General features: G+C 37.5%; 1 protein-coding gene across 1 annotated transcript in view; it reads right to left on the reverse strand.

Annotated features, from left to right (window-relative positions):
• Nucleotides 1–453: 453 nt before the first annotated feature.
• LOC145979612 (uncharacterized) overlaps nucleotides 454–17515 on the reverse strand; it is a 192800-nt gene continuing 175738 nt past the window's right edge. The window contains exons 3-4 of the mRNA XM_083112577.1: nucleotides 4557–4684; nucleotides 454–712 (exon numbers count right to left, since the gene is read on the reverse strand). Coding sequence (XP_082968703.1) covers nucleotides 627–712; nucleotides 4557–4684 — 214 coding nt within the window. The 3' untranslated portion in view covers nucleotides 454–626. The remainder of the gene's footprint in view (nucleotides 713–4556; nucleotides 4685–17515) is intronic.

Here is a 17515-nt window from a genome sequence, read left to right on the forward strand (position 1 = left end):
AAGTTGCCAAACCAATTGAAAGTGCACAGGCTCTTCCCTTGCAAGTTTTGCTAAATAGCCTGTTGCCAGCTGGAGATAGAGTGGAAAGCAGTGGCGTAACTTTTTAACCCAACTTACCTTCCCATGTTTTAAACTTTGACTATTCTTGTAACTCCTGAAGAAGCCACATGATGTGATGAAAGCTAGATTAAAACAGTAAGTACATTCCAAAGCTGGACTTCAGTTACTTAGTAAAACAACATCTAGTTACAAAATAAACAATGCCGTTGAAAAGCCACATTAAGTAACTGCATTTTCAGTTCTTCGAAACGAGACACATACATGGTTTCTTAAACTAATAATTACGAGTACTTAGGTTTTCTTTAGGTACAAGTGAAACGATAAGTCTTTACATCAATATCTATATTTAGTTTTCAATTTTAGCAAATCATAAGTAACAAGAAATATACATACAGACAACAGAAGCACCAGAATGGTTTTTCAAAGTATTACAAATATTGGCTGCATCACTCCCTCTACGATTGGTTGGTTCTTACTTCTTGATCTGGATTATTGGGCGTCAAATATGATTGGTAAGCCATTTGTTGCTCATTGTTCAATGGTGTCTCGAAAGTGTATGGTGGTGGTTAACGAGGGTAAGCTGAAGGCTGATCATATGGTGTGGTCACTGTAGGATTTCCTCGGCCAGGGGTGGTTCTTGGTTGCGGAGGATCTGAAACAGAACAAGGCAAAAACGGATTCATATTCTGAAAAATAAATGACATGCGTTTTATAAGGATATACGCGTAGATATTATTATCATATTATATATAATATGAAAACCTTAATTTGGATATTTTTATCGAGCAGATATTTATGTGCGGGAGGTAAGGCACCGCCCACTAATTTCTACGCAGAGAGAGAAGAGTTTCCTCCTACATTTACAACAAAATCTTCTTTAAAAACTATTAAGAAAGAATCATAATATTGTCTTGTATGTTGTCATATAAGTTTATTCCCATACTAAGTGAATGTGGTAAACTGCTGTAGACGTGAAGATTTTTAATATATGTTTTCAAGTAACTTAATTTCAGCAACACTTCAAATAAGTTCTCAGATTTACGGCCGTGAGAAAATTGTGAACTTATTCTAAAGGACAATACTCTTCCCATTTTGGGAGTAAGAATCGGCAAAATATGACAAATTACCCTGAGCAATGCGTCCGGTTGTCTCTAACTGCCAGTTTCATTATCGGCATTTCATAAACTACCTGATTATATGGACAAAATTTGATGTACTTATACGTACCGAATTAGGACTCAATGTTAACAAAAGGAACTTGATAAGATGGTTTTGTCTTCCTACGAGAGACCAATCTTTAAAAATTAACCTGTCGATATCTCGAAAGTAGCAAATGTGAAGGTTTAAATTTTCTACAATGAAAGACACAAACTGATTTGATTCGTTCGTATAGAGGTCACACAATTGAAAGTCAACAACCAAAATATTTTTATGCTGCTACGTATACAAAACCATTCAAGCTATCAATACAAATTTTCAAGTTAGAAGAACTGTGAATTATTAAAAGTTTACTGCAGAAATGACTACGTTGATCAACTACACACATAAAGCTAAATGCATGAAACCTACTTGATGCGTCGAAAACGCATCGAATGATGAACTAAAGTGTGTTCTTTGGCATTTTCCAAGAATAAGATGTACAAAAGCTCAATACAAATGCATTTATATTTGGTATAGAGTCTGAAGAAGACCTTGTTACAAGGTTGAAACGTCACGTATAGTTTTATGTTTTAACATAAAATAATTTCTGCCTTGGTCATCATATTGAGTTTTTTGTTATCCTGGAAACAAGGCTTAATGGTGTTATCATAAGATTTACAGTTTCATGCATTTTTACAGGTAACTCCAAAGTTAATCATATGATGGAAGTGAGTATTTCCCTCTGTGTCGAGCTGCGGTTTGTTATAGCATCAATTGATGCATTGCGTGATGCACCTTGGTCCATCTTTTTCCACGATGATCTTAAGCATATGGTCTGTGTTACAGCCTATTTACAGGTTTTTGTTTCAACTGATGCGTTCCTCTTTTCCATGTGTACCGTAGAAGTGAGCATGGTCGTTTTGAATGTATTACTATTACACTAAGTAAAACATTTTCAATACTTTAGAAAGAAAATTATCACTGGATCCTTACACCTGACCTTCTATAGTAAAGGTCCCTTAAATTACTCTTCTGTATTAAGCGCCTTGTACATACACAATCAAATCAATCACGAACATGTCGTTGAATTGAACGATTAATATCGACAATTGAAAGTCGTTGAACAATATTTGATTTTTCTCGGTATTTATAGCCTAAATGTAATCCGAGACACCAGAGAAATAACCGGACCCTGTAACCGAGGGGTTAGCACATCGCACTGCGACGCCAAAGGTCCCGGATTCCAATCCCGCTCGGGTTTGCTTGTTTGTGAATGTTCATTCATCAATTTCATCATTTCATCACTCATCCCAATCTTCCCAAATTAGCCGAGAGGAACAAAACGCGAAGTAAAATAAAATAAATCAAACAATCAATCAAGCAGAGAAATAATGTGAATACAGCAAAATAAATTTACAAAAATCTCATTTCAACAGATGTACATATAGTTGTTTTTCGTCGTGTTTATCTAAATTTAAATTTAAGATCAACACAAAATGCACAAAATGCTTTACGGTTTGTTGTCGAATATATTTTATTATCACATTACTCACTGTAGTAGAAATGCACATCATTTTAAGATGTATAATTACGATTAAATAAATACAGACGAGAATGTTCCATCGCTCCATCTTTCCTTTCTAGCAAATCACGACACGTGTTGCGCTTTCTGCGTCGTTTTCTGGTCACCACAGAATATAAATAAATAGCATTCTGTACATCGATGCTTCTTTTCGATAATCGAGTTCAACAGCAAGTGCCCTGATTGGTCGACAGTCAAGCTTTCCTGTGCGCAACAACCCATGAATAGCCTTTGCTTACTCCCTCCCACACTTTCCTTCGTCACCTCTAATCGTGGAGATCTTCAACCAGTATTGGAATAGTCGGGGGGTCAGCCCGACGTATCCCAGCCGTTATAGTAGGTCTCCGCAACCGGATTACGCTTACTCATTCGAAGCTACCCAATTTCCTCACGATGGCGGGTTGCCACCGGCCCTATACACAGGTCGAAATTTCCCGGGACTGAACCCGTCCCGCAGTCGCCGTCCAAAGCAAGGTGCCTTAGACCGCACGGCCAAGAAGGAGGACGAGAGTCAAGCTTGGATGGTGTTATTTAGAACCGTTCCTAATGGACCTGGTCAAAGCAAACTATTGTAGGTGACAGCACCCCTTTTGTTCCCACGCTTTTGATGGGCAATTTTTCTCCCATTTAAATGCATGGGGAATTTGATGCTGAAGGTGCTGCTATTGCGTACATTGAATTGCAAGTTTAATTTCATCTTAATCTCAGAAATTATGTCGGAACAATCAGTGCTCTGAAACTAAGAATTTTAATAAGACTATTGTCAACAACAGAAAAGATATAGGAACTCAAAACAGCCGTAAAATTTGCACAGCACTTGTTTACGTCACTTTTATTTTTATAGTTGACTCCTCTTTTTACGTGATATCATATTTTTCCCCATGGAGTAAATATGGATCTCTATTTTATACATACACACTTATCGAGAAGAATAGTTATTACAAAAAATATTTTATATTCTGTTTCATGTCTCGCAACCTCTAGGGCTATCTTATTTAAAGGAATTATAATTTTAAAATTGTTGTAACCCAAAACAAAAAGAAGGGGGAAATGTCTGCTTAATACAAAGAAAACATATGTTAATATTAAGTTATCGGATAGGGCACAGTGTATAATAATAAATATCATGCGCTTACTCACTTAATACATTTTTTTCTTTGTAATTTGGTGAGTTTCTCCGATTCGTTCTCCCGCCGTTGAATTGCACATACTCGTAAGTCGCAACAAGAGGAAAAATAAAAGCATAGTTTAAAAATCTATTATTTAAAATTATATACCCATGGCTGCTAAGGACGACGAAAATTACGTCAAGTTTAGTGCTCATTGTGCATAAACACACTATATTTAGCCCGTCTGAGCTGCCCTGCCATTGCGCTTTAATATATTAATTCTTAGGTTCAGGAGAATGTAATTCTCGGAAACTTATGACTTGCTATATAATCTTAGACGTTTGATAAACAAATGTTTGTTATCGATTTACACGAGAAATTCTTACCTTCGTTGAAAATAACGTTTGAATAGCCATCCTATCACACTCCAATGTAAAGTTTAGGACAACCAGATGACGACGAAATTCTTTAGGAACACAACAGGGGAAACGTTTGGTAGTGAAAAGCCCCATTAGAAATTCTTTGACCTAACTTTGGATCCAATGTGAAAAATGACGATGCCTCTGACGTCATTTCCTCTTAAGCTTTCAATTCAACGACTTGATCGTGATTTATTTGATCGTGTACAAGACGTTTTAGAATATGTTAATTTGTGAGTGACTTACGCTGAACTGTTGTCCTCTGTGGAGTTTTGCGTGCCCTCGATCTAAAATAGCAACGCAAACCGATGGAAAGCGCTATCAGTATGATGCAGATTACAACTATTACTACGATACCATATGGATATGGCAATCTGCAATAAAAGTCAAAAGTGAATGAAAAAGAAAATGATAGAGAAAGGAGAAAGATCAAGTTAAATATGATATCAAGAAAATCTTCTCTTTTGCTATTTCATTATCGGAGAAAGAGAGAGAAAGAGAATAAATTTTAACTAGGGCTGAGTCGATACCAATGCCGATTTCTCGGTATCGGCCGATACCAGTGGTACCAGTATCGGAAAGTATCGGTTGGAATTTAATTACCGATGTCGACCGATACCTTTCCTGCATATTGGTCTTTCACAGTCTCCGAAAAAATGTCAACACTTTCACAGAGTCTAATTACCATGAAAATTATACAAAATTAGAATTTTCTCTTAATTTCTTATTAGTTTTGTGTGAAACAAATTTAATTTGTGATGACATGACATGTAATTTAATATTCTAATGTACTTTTTGTACATTTGAAAGTAAAAATCTTGGTCAGTTTATGCATACAATTAGAGGGGAATACTTACACAGTATTGTTAATGAATATCTTGAATAACTTTCAATTATTGATATTTTCAAGTTTCGGTATCGGTGGGAATCGGTGAGAGTATTGGCAACGGTAACTGCATCGGTTTAAAGTGGTATAAGCTCAGCCATAGTTTTAACCAGGTCACTTAATTTTAACTAACACTTCATATCAGGGTTCTTAAAGGTCCAGGAAGCTATACATTCTAATAAGTTCTATTGGGTTTCGCTGCAGGACCGGAAACTTTTTTCTCGCACATTTTAAATTAAGTCCAAGTTGCGTATTTTTTCATTGAAAAAAGGTTCCTGGACCGTATTTAAATTGATTGGGAGAAAAGGTTCCTGGACCGAATTGAAATACTTTACAGATAAAGAGGTTCTTTACGGTCCAGAATCCATTTACGCTTGCTGATTTTCTCTCCTGGACCGGAATTGAATATATTTAAAATTCCTGGATCTTTAACAACCCAGCTTCATGTATATGGAAAAAATATTCACCCTGCGAATTTATACATAGACATACAGTAAAGGATAAATAGCCGGAGTGATTATCATATCGCACTACGACGGCAGGGGTCCCGGGTTAGAATCCCAGCCTGGGCATGGATGTTTGTGAGTGTCTATTCATCAATTTTATCGTTTCCAGTCATCCCCATCTTCGCAAATTAACCAAAAGTGGCATAAAAAGCGAAGTAAAATAAAGCAAATCAATCAATCAATAGTAAAGGAGAAATTACAAGTCAGAGTATGTTTTAAGCCCACTTTATGGTCAAGGAGTCATATCAGGACTTGACCTACAGTTTAAAGTGGGATTCCGCCTCCCCGATGGGTTAGTGGTAACGTTGTCTGTTTCGGTTGCTAGGAGGTGTGGGTTATTTATTGGAGAGATGAGTAAATTGAATGAAATGTATGGTTTGGCGAGTGTAAGAGAATAAGGAAGAGATTCAAGATTAATACAATTGTTTTCGAAGTAGTTTTCTTTTGTTTGGAATTAATATCGGCGGAAGTTTTATAGTGCTGACTGTGTAAGCTAACGATAATTCATCGAAAGTTTTCAAGTGCATTTCACGTCTGATGTGTCCTCATAGTAGGCTGGAGCGTCTTGTCTTTTCTGAAGAGGAGTAATAGTAAGTTTAATTAGAAGATATGACCAGGGTCGTAAAACGTGGTTCCGATTCCGCTTTAAACTGCGGGTCCAGTACTGATAAAACTCTTTGATCATACACTGGTTATACGTAATACTACTTAGTGTTGGTAATATTGTAGATGTAAAACAGACAATAATTTCGAATTGGACCTTGCAACACTCGAGAATGCCAATGCAGAACGGAGAAGAGACGGTTGTGTGAAATGTTTCGTGTCGCGGACTTTGTTCATAAATAGTTATTTCTTCATGTGTAATCTTCTGTGTAAGTTAACTGTTACTTCTATATGTGTTCAGTGCAGCAATACATTAATCTTCAGTAACACAGGCTGCTATTTGTTGTGACATTTGTGTTTTGCCTGTCCATGTGCGTGCTAGTATACTTTCGCCATTCACCTCCTACTCGCTGTTCCGAGGTGAGATAATCCCGTACGACTTGGTTGAATGTTACATTCGTTTGTACCTACGTATGTCCGGTCGCAACTTGACTTAAACACACAAATAAGATGGCATTAAATTTATGCAATGCGCCAACCATTTATCGATAATTTTAATACTTTGCGATTAATAAGAAATGTTCAGCTAATTGAGTAGTTAAGAATAAATTTTGATTGTCTACAAGATATGTCCCTTGATATGAACAAAGGTTGGTCAAGTTACTTTCAACATAGTGCTGAAATGAAATATCTTGGGGGGGGGGGGGGTGATCACCCTCTTAATAAATCCATGAGTGGAATATTTGTATTAGCCATAATCACTCTTATTCAGTAGCGCCAACTTATATGGGCCAGCGGGGTCGAGCGCAATAATTTGTCTTGTTGTTATTATTATTATATTTGTTATCGTGATTCGTAGTGGAGTGCTTATTGAAATCAGTAAATAACAGTTTTTTTTGTTAAAAAAATGGGTTAGGATGCATTGTTGATTGATTGATTAAATTACTTTATTTTACTTCGCTTCTTGTGCCCCTTTTCGCTAATTTGCGAAGATGAGGATGAATGATGATATGATGAAATTGATGAATGGACACTCACAAACATCCATGCCAAGGCCAGGATTCGAACCCTAGATATCGTATCTCGATGTGCCAACCACTCTCCCACGGGGGCCTTCTGGATGCATTGTTCCTGGACATTAGAGAAAGTAGATAAATATGAAATAGGGTGATAAATATGAAATACTGACGTCTCTAGTTAAATATGTTTCGACATCTGGCGGAAAGTTGAAAAACCACATGTTCGTAGCCAGCCGTTAGTTGTGAGCAGTGTTGCCACATGAAGGGAAACTTCCCTTTTGTAGGGAAATTCGGACCGAAATTTTAGCCAAAAGGAAAAGGGAATTTCGATAAAAAATACCACAATTGCAGGGAAATGTTAAAGTCATCTGACTACATTACTACAGTTTATGTTAAGTTCGAATTTCATATCCACATTTTTATGTTCTTTATTTTTCTATCCCTACTTGTTTCTACTCCTTTAAGTTTATTGTCCGTTGCTTTTATGTATCTTTGGATAAATAGTAACGATGACGATTAACGATTAAATTGATTCCTGACCAGGATTCTAACCTGGGACATCTGATCAGGAAGTGATGAAACTGAAATGTGAAAATTTAAAAAAAATATTTTTATTCTAACGAATAATTCCACTACCACCACTAATAATTCTGCTACTACTACTACTAATTATTATTATTATATAATTTGCTGAGGTGAAGGAAAAAAGTGGTCCAAAAAGGGAAATTTTGACCCTTGGAAAGGGAAATTGTGCCCTCATATTGTGGCAACACTGGTTGTGAGACCAAATTTATATCTGACCATAGGCGCACCAGCGGGAGGCACGACGGCGGTTACCACTGCTGCTGGAAAACGTAGAGAGAGAAAAAAATGTTTGATTCATTGTGCTCTCTGTGTTGGAAAGTGAAATAAATGCCATTCAATTTTTAAATAATTCAAAATAAAGTATTACCTCACTTTAGAAGTGAAAATTTCTTGCCTTGCAGTTAACATGCCATGTGTTTATTTGCACATCTCATGTAGTTTTCTTTAAGGCAAAGAAGCACATGACTCCCAATTCCCTAGTCTCTCTTGTTCAGTATTTGATAGATAAACTCTCAATAGCGCCAAGCGTATTTTCCAAAGTTTTGTAGTGGCCTCCCCGAAGCCGCGTGCAATGGTAGCGTCGTCGCCTTGTAATCAACGGGTCCCGGGTTCGATACCCGGTGGAGGCACATAGTGGTTCGGATTCCACTTTAAACTGTAGGTCCAGTCCCGATTAGCCTTATTGTGCATAAAGTGGACTTAAAACACTAAATCAACCAACCAAAGTTTTGTAAGGGTATACGTATAAGACTTCAATATGAAATTCGTTGACCGATTACGTTCAAAAGTAATAGCAGGTATCTATACAACGTCCCACTATATTTCAAAGTCTTCATGGCCATGCTCTAAATATATAGAGACTTTTATTACTTTATCTCAGTTTGTGAATCATTGTTTAAACAGATATTTAAAACAAGAGAGAGAATTTGAAACTCACTCGCTCACATAGACCTATTAGAATGATATTGATTGAGTTGGTGTTTTATGTCCACTTTTTGCACAGATAGGCTAATCGGGACGGGACCTACAGTTTAAAGTGGGATCCAAACAACCATTTGCCTTCCCCGGGTATCGAACCCAGGACCCCTTGATTACAAGGCGACGACGCTACCACTGTGCCATCGGGGAGACCATTATTAAAATTATATATACAGGGTGTTTCCGGGCTGATGATACAAACTTTCAGAGATGATGGAGAAGGGCACATGTATCAATTTGAGATAAGGAAATCTGGTCCGGAAACGACTTAGTCGAAAGTTATAAGCGAGAATTGGTGCATGAAGATGTAATACTTTTATTACCTGCACAAGTTCCACAAGCTGCTACATTCTCAACAGTTGTTCAAAGTAGCGTCCCCCAGCTTCGCTGCAGGCATGACATCGTCGCACAAAGTTCTGGCGTACCCGTTGGAACAACACCGGGGTCGTTCGAACAATGCCACAGGCAGCAAGAATTCTTGCCAGGAGATCCTCTTCAGTCTCGACAGGTGTCTCGCAAGAACTGTGTGCGACGATGTCAGGCTTGCAGCGAAGCTGGGGGACGCCACTTCGAAGAACTATTGAGAATGTAGCAGCTTGTGAAACTTGTGCAGGTAATAAAGGTATTACATCTTCATACACCGATTTTTGCTTATAACTTTCGACTAAGTCGGTTCCAGACCAGGGTTCCTTATCTCAAAAGGAATACATGTGCCCTTCTCCATCATTCCTGAAAGTTTGTATCATCAGCCCGGAAACACCCTGTATATGCATATTTTCTAATTGAAGCTAGAACAGGAGGGGGCAGGGGGCATGTGCTGGGGTAAAGAGGATGCCGAACGAGCAAAGCAAGATTGTAAAGAGTATACTGTCACTATGTTTAATTAATAATACGCATAATCAGTTTGCAAAGAAATAGTTATAAAAATTTTCTTGCTCGATTTGCTGGCAGTGTGATCATAAATTCAAGAGTCATATTATATCTATACGTTATTACTACTACAGGCTTCAGACAGGCAAGCACGCACGCACCCATGCACTGATATCTCATCGATGAATTCCCCCCCCCCCCCAAATGAACTCCGAGATACACCTACGACAAGAAACATACAAATACAGTTAAAAAAATATTGCGCAAATGTTTCTAATTTCTTTATAACTAGCTTTAGAATTGCTTGAAATGATTCATGTATGTTGAAATTTTGTGTTATTCAATGTAATCTCTTGTGTTTTATCAAACGATTGATTAAATCAAGTACTGAACATTATCAGAAAGCAATATTCGAAACGTTAGATTGAAATGTTAACATTAACACAAAAATCTATTTTCCATCTTTTCCTGAATTTGACATATTTTTTTCTCTTGAAATGTTACGTGAAGGGAAGGAGGGGGAGTTAATCTCTGGAAATATCTATGAACAAATTGAATGAGGGTGAACATTTTCAAAAAGGTCCAAAATATGTACTTAACATCCCCAAACTTACACCCCCAAAAACGTTTCCAGCAACCCCCAAGGGAAAAATCCTGGATAAATCCCTGTCATCATGTATTCTATATTTGTCGACCCTTTCACAAATGTACACATTTGTCCTCTTTTTTACTTTTGTTTACATTCTGCTAAGTGTCTATCTTTTCCTAAACAAGATATGTACGTACCACAATACACCTAACATGTCTCCATACATGTCATTGCAAAATCTTCCTTTTTTAACTTCTATCTTTTACTAATGACTGAAAACAAAAATTGTATTCCATATTTGTCTACTATACTCTAAATCATAATACATGGAAGAGAGGATTTATAATATTTTTTGTGAACTTATAATTCAAGTTTTTGAGGCGCCCCTCTCCAAACGGAACATTTTGTTACACCAATTGGTTTTAAAGTTTACAAACATGGAGTATTTTTGTTACTTAGCGCCACTTTTCTACCAGATTTGGCTAATAGCAACAATGAGGATGAGTGATGACATGATATCACAAAGGACATCCATTCCCAAGCCGAGATTCGAAACACAGATTCGCATCATATCGCGCTGTGCCAATCGGGGCTACGTATGATGAAGTATGAAAGGTTACACTTGCATATGACACTGTGCCGTGAAGGCACACTTAGGGGATGTGAGAGTAGGGCCCCACACATTCTCGTTTTTTTATGTTTCCTTTATTTTTTATGTGATCAGCACCACGCTCCGACCGTCTTTACTCCCAGGTACCCATTGATTTGGGGCTGGGAGAGCGTCAGAGCCGCTTTATGCTGGAACAAGGCCAGATAAATCCCAATCGACCACCCCGGGAATCGAACTCGAGTCTCCCGCGTGGCAGTCAGACGCCATACGGACTAGACCAGCGCGGCTCTTCCACTTGCAGTATGACACACTGAAATAAACACTGGGGTGAGAGGGACGCAGTGAGTGGTCCGTAGATATATGCAACACATTTTCTCAGTGTACTATTGTACTATTGTTTTTTTTTCGGGTTATAATCGCTTTTGCTCCACTGTAAATTTGATTAAATCAAACAATCAATAAATTTATATATACAGATATATACCCAAGTGCCTGAAAATGATGAATGAAGTTCTTTGATTTATGGTAGACAAGGGTATGCAGCGTTAAGAAAGTATTTACATACCCCAATAACTCAGAGCAGCATCCTTCGTCACAGCAAGAGTAGTCTTCGGGACAGCAACGAAGACTCACCGTGTCGCAGCAATGATATCCCGTTGGGCAATAAAAAGTTTCGAATATAGTGGCTACACATATTTCACCTGTTCACAACAAATAATAAATTAGTCACCTGCAAAATGTTATTATAAGGTTGGTGAACCAAAGGTGGCCCTAGTTAAGCTTCTAGGGCTATTTACATATCTCTAATGAGAGATGTTTAAACTTATAAGAAATATTTTAAAAAATGAATTACAAAACCGTTACATCTGTTCCCATGGTGGCCCATGAGTGTCAAAGGTGACCAATGGCTAATAGTTGGCTTAGAAAACACTGCTTGTGCTCAAGAAAACATATTTATTCATGTTTAGTCACGTTTCTACATGTTATTAGAGGAACTTTTTGGTGTCAAACTTTTGATTGTTGTCATTCATTATATATACAGTAACGACAAATAGCCGACCTCCGTGGAGCACTGGTCTGTACAGTCCCTACGACGCCAGGGGGTCCACAATAACTTAAATAAAATGATTGCTGGCAGCCCGAGACAGTTTGTTTTCTGCATGGTGCACCTGAGAGGGACTGGGTATATTAATGTAGTGTCATTTGTTTGCTGTGTTAAATATTAATTAGATTTTCGCAAAGTGGGCCACCTTGAGAACACGGGCTATGCATTTGTGTTTGGTATGGCAACCAGTAGCGGCTTCTACCTATTCGCACATTCACACGTGCACACCCAAATAAATCTGTAATGCAAAACATTATTATTATACTTATTCATTGAACTCTATCTCCTTCGAAACATCAGGTGTTCCCATGCCGCTTCACCAACAGAGGTCGTGGAGAAGTGTGCGATCAGTGACAGAGCCGCGTCGACAGAGCCGCACTAGGGGCTCGAATGATGCGAGGTTCGTTCCCTCTGACGTTGTTTCAGCAGTCGCGTAGAAGACATTGATTGGGTCTTTTGGCTTGGGCACCGTGCGCAGGGAAGTTGCATCATTTAGGAAAGCCGTGAACGTAGCGATTGGTGTGCTAGTAAATGCAGTGTTGAAAACCAATTCCATTAGAGATCGTGCGACAGAGTAAAGGCAACCCATACATCAATGCAAAGCGAAGAAATGGGCGAAATTAAACAAGGCTCGGTGCTCCCTGGATCCAAATAAGTTTGAAGCAAAGAAATGGTCGAGATAACACAATGCTCTGTGCCCTCTGGGGGCAAACCGGGCCGAAGTGAAGAAGTGGGCGAGATTAACCAATGCTCGGTGCTCGCTCGACCCAAATAAGGTTGAAGCAGAAGTTGTCGAGATTACACAATTGTCGGTGCCCACTGGGGCCAAACCGGGCCGAAGTGAAGAAGTGGACGAGATTAACCAATTTTCGATGCTCACTCGAGACAAATAAGGTTTAAGCAGAAGTTGTCGAGATTACACAATCTCCCGCATCCAAGTGTACATTACAAATCCGCGAACAGATTTCGTCTAGCTCCTATTGTTCTAGTAGGTCATGAAAGCCGATTCTACGCCCTCAAATGAGCCATTTTCACTCAAATGAGCCTTCTCTGATTGGTCGAGACAGATCATGTGGCTCAGTCAGTGTTGCCAACTGACCCCATGAAAATTTCCCTATTACGATTTTCACAGGTTAACCTAACCGATAATTCGTATCATTCTAAAGAATGATGGGATCAGAACCAGTCACTTTGCAATTAATTGCTGGGTGATGTAAGTTATTGATCATTCATCCTCTGATGAGAGCACTCGTCATTGGCATGACGAGTTAACGCTTAACAATACGAAAGGTACAAAAAAGATTAAGGAACTAAACTGCTAGAAAAGACAATGGTCATTCGTTGGGTTTTCTGAACCTTTGAACCTGAATCATGGCTGGGTGTTAGGATAGTTACCTGTCTATCTGATGAATTATGATGAATAAAATATACGAAGTCCTCTGTTGGCTTCTCTATCGGTTGACCAGAGCGTAGTCTCACTTCTGCTCCACTGCTCTCCTAACCTCTTCCCCCTTCTCAATTCCAATCCAAAGTCAGTCACCTCTCAGCTTGTCTCCTCTCTATATCCCTAGGCCATGGAGCCCTTCCTCCATGCCGAATCGTGTTTTTAATTGCCACTATGCAAACCGCTGACTCCATAGGCAGAAGAAACTACCTGTTTCCTGAATAGCTCAGGAGGTTTGCATAGCATAACACTGTGCATTGTTTACATGCCTCAGAGGCTGAGACAACTGAGAAAAAATCAAGTGAATGCCCTGGTCAACGTGGAGCATTCAGAGAGGCGTTATAAAATAAACATATAATCCTAGGGATTGATACATTCTACCGCCGTAGAGAAAATTTTCCATGATGAAAATTAAAAAGTCAAATCGCAAAGCTTGACATGACCCAGGTTCGCCAATTCCATATATTTTCTTAGAAAAACACACATACAAAATATAAAACAATAAAAATAAAATTAATTACATAACATAGCTTTCTCTTGTTTTCCTAACCCCCAAAAAAAAATATTCCGTTACCTAAAACATTACAATCGATAATAATAAGTACGCATGTCGATATGATATAAAAAAAAATATTATGTATCATTACATGACTGGTATTTACAAAAGTTCATGTCATTATATGATATAACTTGCGACGTAACACAATTGTGCGTACGTAAGCCTTTTGATGTAGGATTGCTCATTTCTACGGGTCGCGAGCGCTCGGTCGTTTGTCTTTTGTCGATCACCAGCGCCATGCCAAAGCTTGACGTCCAGCTAATGTAAACAAAGCGTACCTGCAAATGGCCGACGTGTTTTCGCAAGGAAATCCATAGTTCACAATGTTTCTATGGAATTGAGCCCGATGTGGACCCTTTAAATAAGTTTCGAGAACAACAAAAAGTTTATAAATAAGTACACGAAAGCGTGGATTCTCACATATGTAAGTAAAATCGTAAATAAGCATGTAGAACATATATAAAAATAAACGTAGTATGTTGCATTGAATCTTGGTATACAAGTGTTCGCAGTAAACTTGTCACAAATACACATATCACTGTTTCTGCATGTAGAAATGCCTGGGTACACCAAAATGTAATACGTTTTGCTTAACTTATAGCCACTTCACTTATTACCAAACGAAAGGAAAAGATGTTGTTAAGCACTGTTTATATCAAATCTTCCCTTCGTTGCAAGCCCAATAAGCCTCTTCAAATATATAAACTGTCACTGGCTATTTCGCTTATTCCTATGTATGAGTAGGAAGTATTCGATGCACATAATTATTTACACTGAATAATAAAACTGTTGCAGGCAAAAAACCCAGATAACCAAAATAACATTCGATTTCCTTGACTATGTTATTATGTACACTGTAGTATAGCCTTGTAAATACTGATATATAACTGCACAAAGAAAAAAATATCTTGCAAGTGTCCAAAACTGTCTGCTCTGATTGTAAACATCAGAAATAAAATTTCCTGTGTAAAAATGTGTCGCTTACTATGTTCCATCTTGATGAAACAAAAATAACTGCTTGGAATGAACATATGCATAAAACATTGGCATAATAAAGCATAGTTCCTGAAATGTTCGAAAGTGCTGTAGGAATGCTTTGCTGTTACTTGCATGTTCGTTTGGCTATCCGTTGTAAAAATTTATTCTTATAAAAAAAAATGTGCACTAGTTGTTGCTAGCGCTGGTTAATTGGCACAACTGGTGCTTGTCGCCTCCTTGTATTATGATGTAAAATTGGCATGTTAAAACTGGCTAGCATGCATGGTACGGAACTGAACATGTGAAGAAGGGCTATGGAAAAATATTATTTTCCATGATACATGGGAAACATCCACATAAATACACATGGTATAAGCTTGTATGTGCATGTGTGGGGAAACACTGAAAGACAATTTGAACAACAACTCTGTAATTAGTGTTGTAACCAAAACTGCTGCTTGTAGGATATCTGTTCTCTCTGCTTCTCTTCTTCTTTTGCATTACTTGTCTTCTTAACTTAGTTTGAGGTAATGTAAAAGGTGTAACAAATTACCCGTAGAACTTCGGAGATGGGGAAAAATGTTGTCCCAACTGCAAACAGTGTGGAGGGAAATCTTATCTGGTTCCTTCACTAAGTGTGGTTGATAAATCAATAGTCTGTGATCCACTGAACTGGGAAATTCATGGTTGAATTCAGTCTTCCCGGTAAAAGTGTAGTCCTCTTGTAGTATTACTAAAAATGTCTGCATGCCTCCTTCAAGTTGTTGGTGACGAGTCTCTCCGCATGGTAGTTGACTGCTTCGGCGGAGGTCCTTCATAAAAATGCCCATGATTGGTGTAGGCATTGCTCGTCCACGTCGTTTCGTATAGACAGGTTAGGTTAAATAAGAGGAAAATTATAATAATGAAAGGAAACTGCTGAGGATAGGTGTATTTGATTCACGGTATGCACACAAAACCAAACTCATTCCATTGCCTTTTCTTAAAATTGAATTAAATTAAATTGCCTCATCAAGATTAAAATATGATTAAAATAAATGAATTAAATATCTGCCATAATTCTTTGAAAATAAATAAGGAAAATTTAAAAATAATATACAACCGTAATTAAATAAAAATATTAATGTCCATGATTGACGTGTTGCCTTGAATTATAAATTATTGCTATGTTGCTCTGAATGTACTTGTCTTGCGAGTTGACGGTGCTTATAAAATTAATACACAAGTGCTGCAGTTAGCAATAAATTCCAAATAATAAAAACTAATATAGACATGGGCAAAGGATTTAAAACTAATTCCTGAAATGAAATGCCCTTACCAATAGATTGATTAAGTTGCTTTACACCTTATCAGTTCCATGAGGTCTATAGTTACGGATATCTATTTGTGTGGTGCGATTCATCAAAATCTAAGCCTTATGTATACCGAGGAAACATGCCATAAAACATTTTCTCCAAAAAATAAAGGAAGAGTTGAGGGAAATTGGAAGGGTATTTATTATCTGTGTCGAAACCAAGAGCTCCATTGTCTGCTGCCGAGGAGCATGATGCTACTGAGATCTGACCACAGTGGAATTCATATTTTACAGATAATAATAAGAAAATTCATCACGATTTTCATTTCACGGGAGAAAATCTCGGGCCCTTATGCAACATATGCAATCTCAAAATACAGATTGATTAAGTTGCTTTAAGACAAGTTCAAGCGGAGTCCATTGGGGAATAGTGAAATCAGTTAAATTCTTGGGAATATTAAGTGGTAATTCAACTTCCTTCATTTTTACCTGTTCAAAAGCTAAAATTCTGGTATGTAAAATTTGTTGATCCACAATAATCTGAGACAAATCCTGATAATTAAAAAATATAGATTGCCCCTCGTTAATCTGAATTGATCTGTGGGTGTTCAAATTATTATTCAAATTCTGAATGACAATAAATTGACCTGAGCTTGATATTAAAATACCATTACGTGTTCTAATAAACTGAAATAATTTGTCAGTAATAGACTTCTCTTCAAAAATTACAAAATTTAAAATTATTAAACAAAATATAAGTCTTGCAAGCATGTTTAAAATTCTGTTTAAATTTTAAAAAAAATTATTATGTTGTGAACACTTAGAAATATATATATATAAAAAATTCGAGCTACGCAAAGCAAGCTATTAGTGTCCTAAGAGGTTGCTTTGGCAAGCCTCTAATGGCCTCCTATAAATGATAGGCCGGTGCAATTTGCCGTGGTTCATTATTATGCAATATAAAACAAAAAATTCAGTAAATGTTACTTTGGACTTTCGTTGAAACTCCAGGTGGTAACAAATATAGGATCAGGGAATTAAAAAGAGTTCAAATTTTTAAACACAATAGGGATAATAAACTTTCTCAATTCCAAATTTTAAGTTCGTATAATATTTACAGCAATATGTTATTTCGTTACTGAGAAAACGAGAGAAGAACTTGATTCATTCTTTCGCAGC

This window comes from Lepisma saccharinum, chromosome 26, assembly GCF_977018435.1.
Source record: "Lepisma saccharinum chromosome 26, izLepSacc3.1, whole genome shotgun sequence".
Lineage (NCBI taxonomy): Eukaryota > Metazoa > Arthropoda > Insecta > Zygentoma > Lepismatidae > Lepisma > Lepisma saccharinum.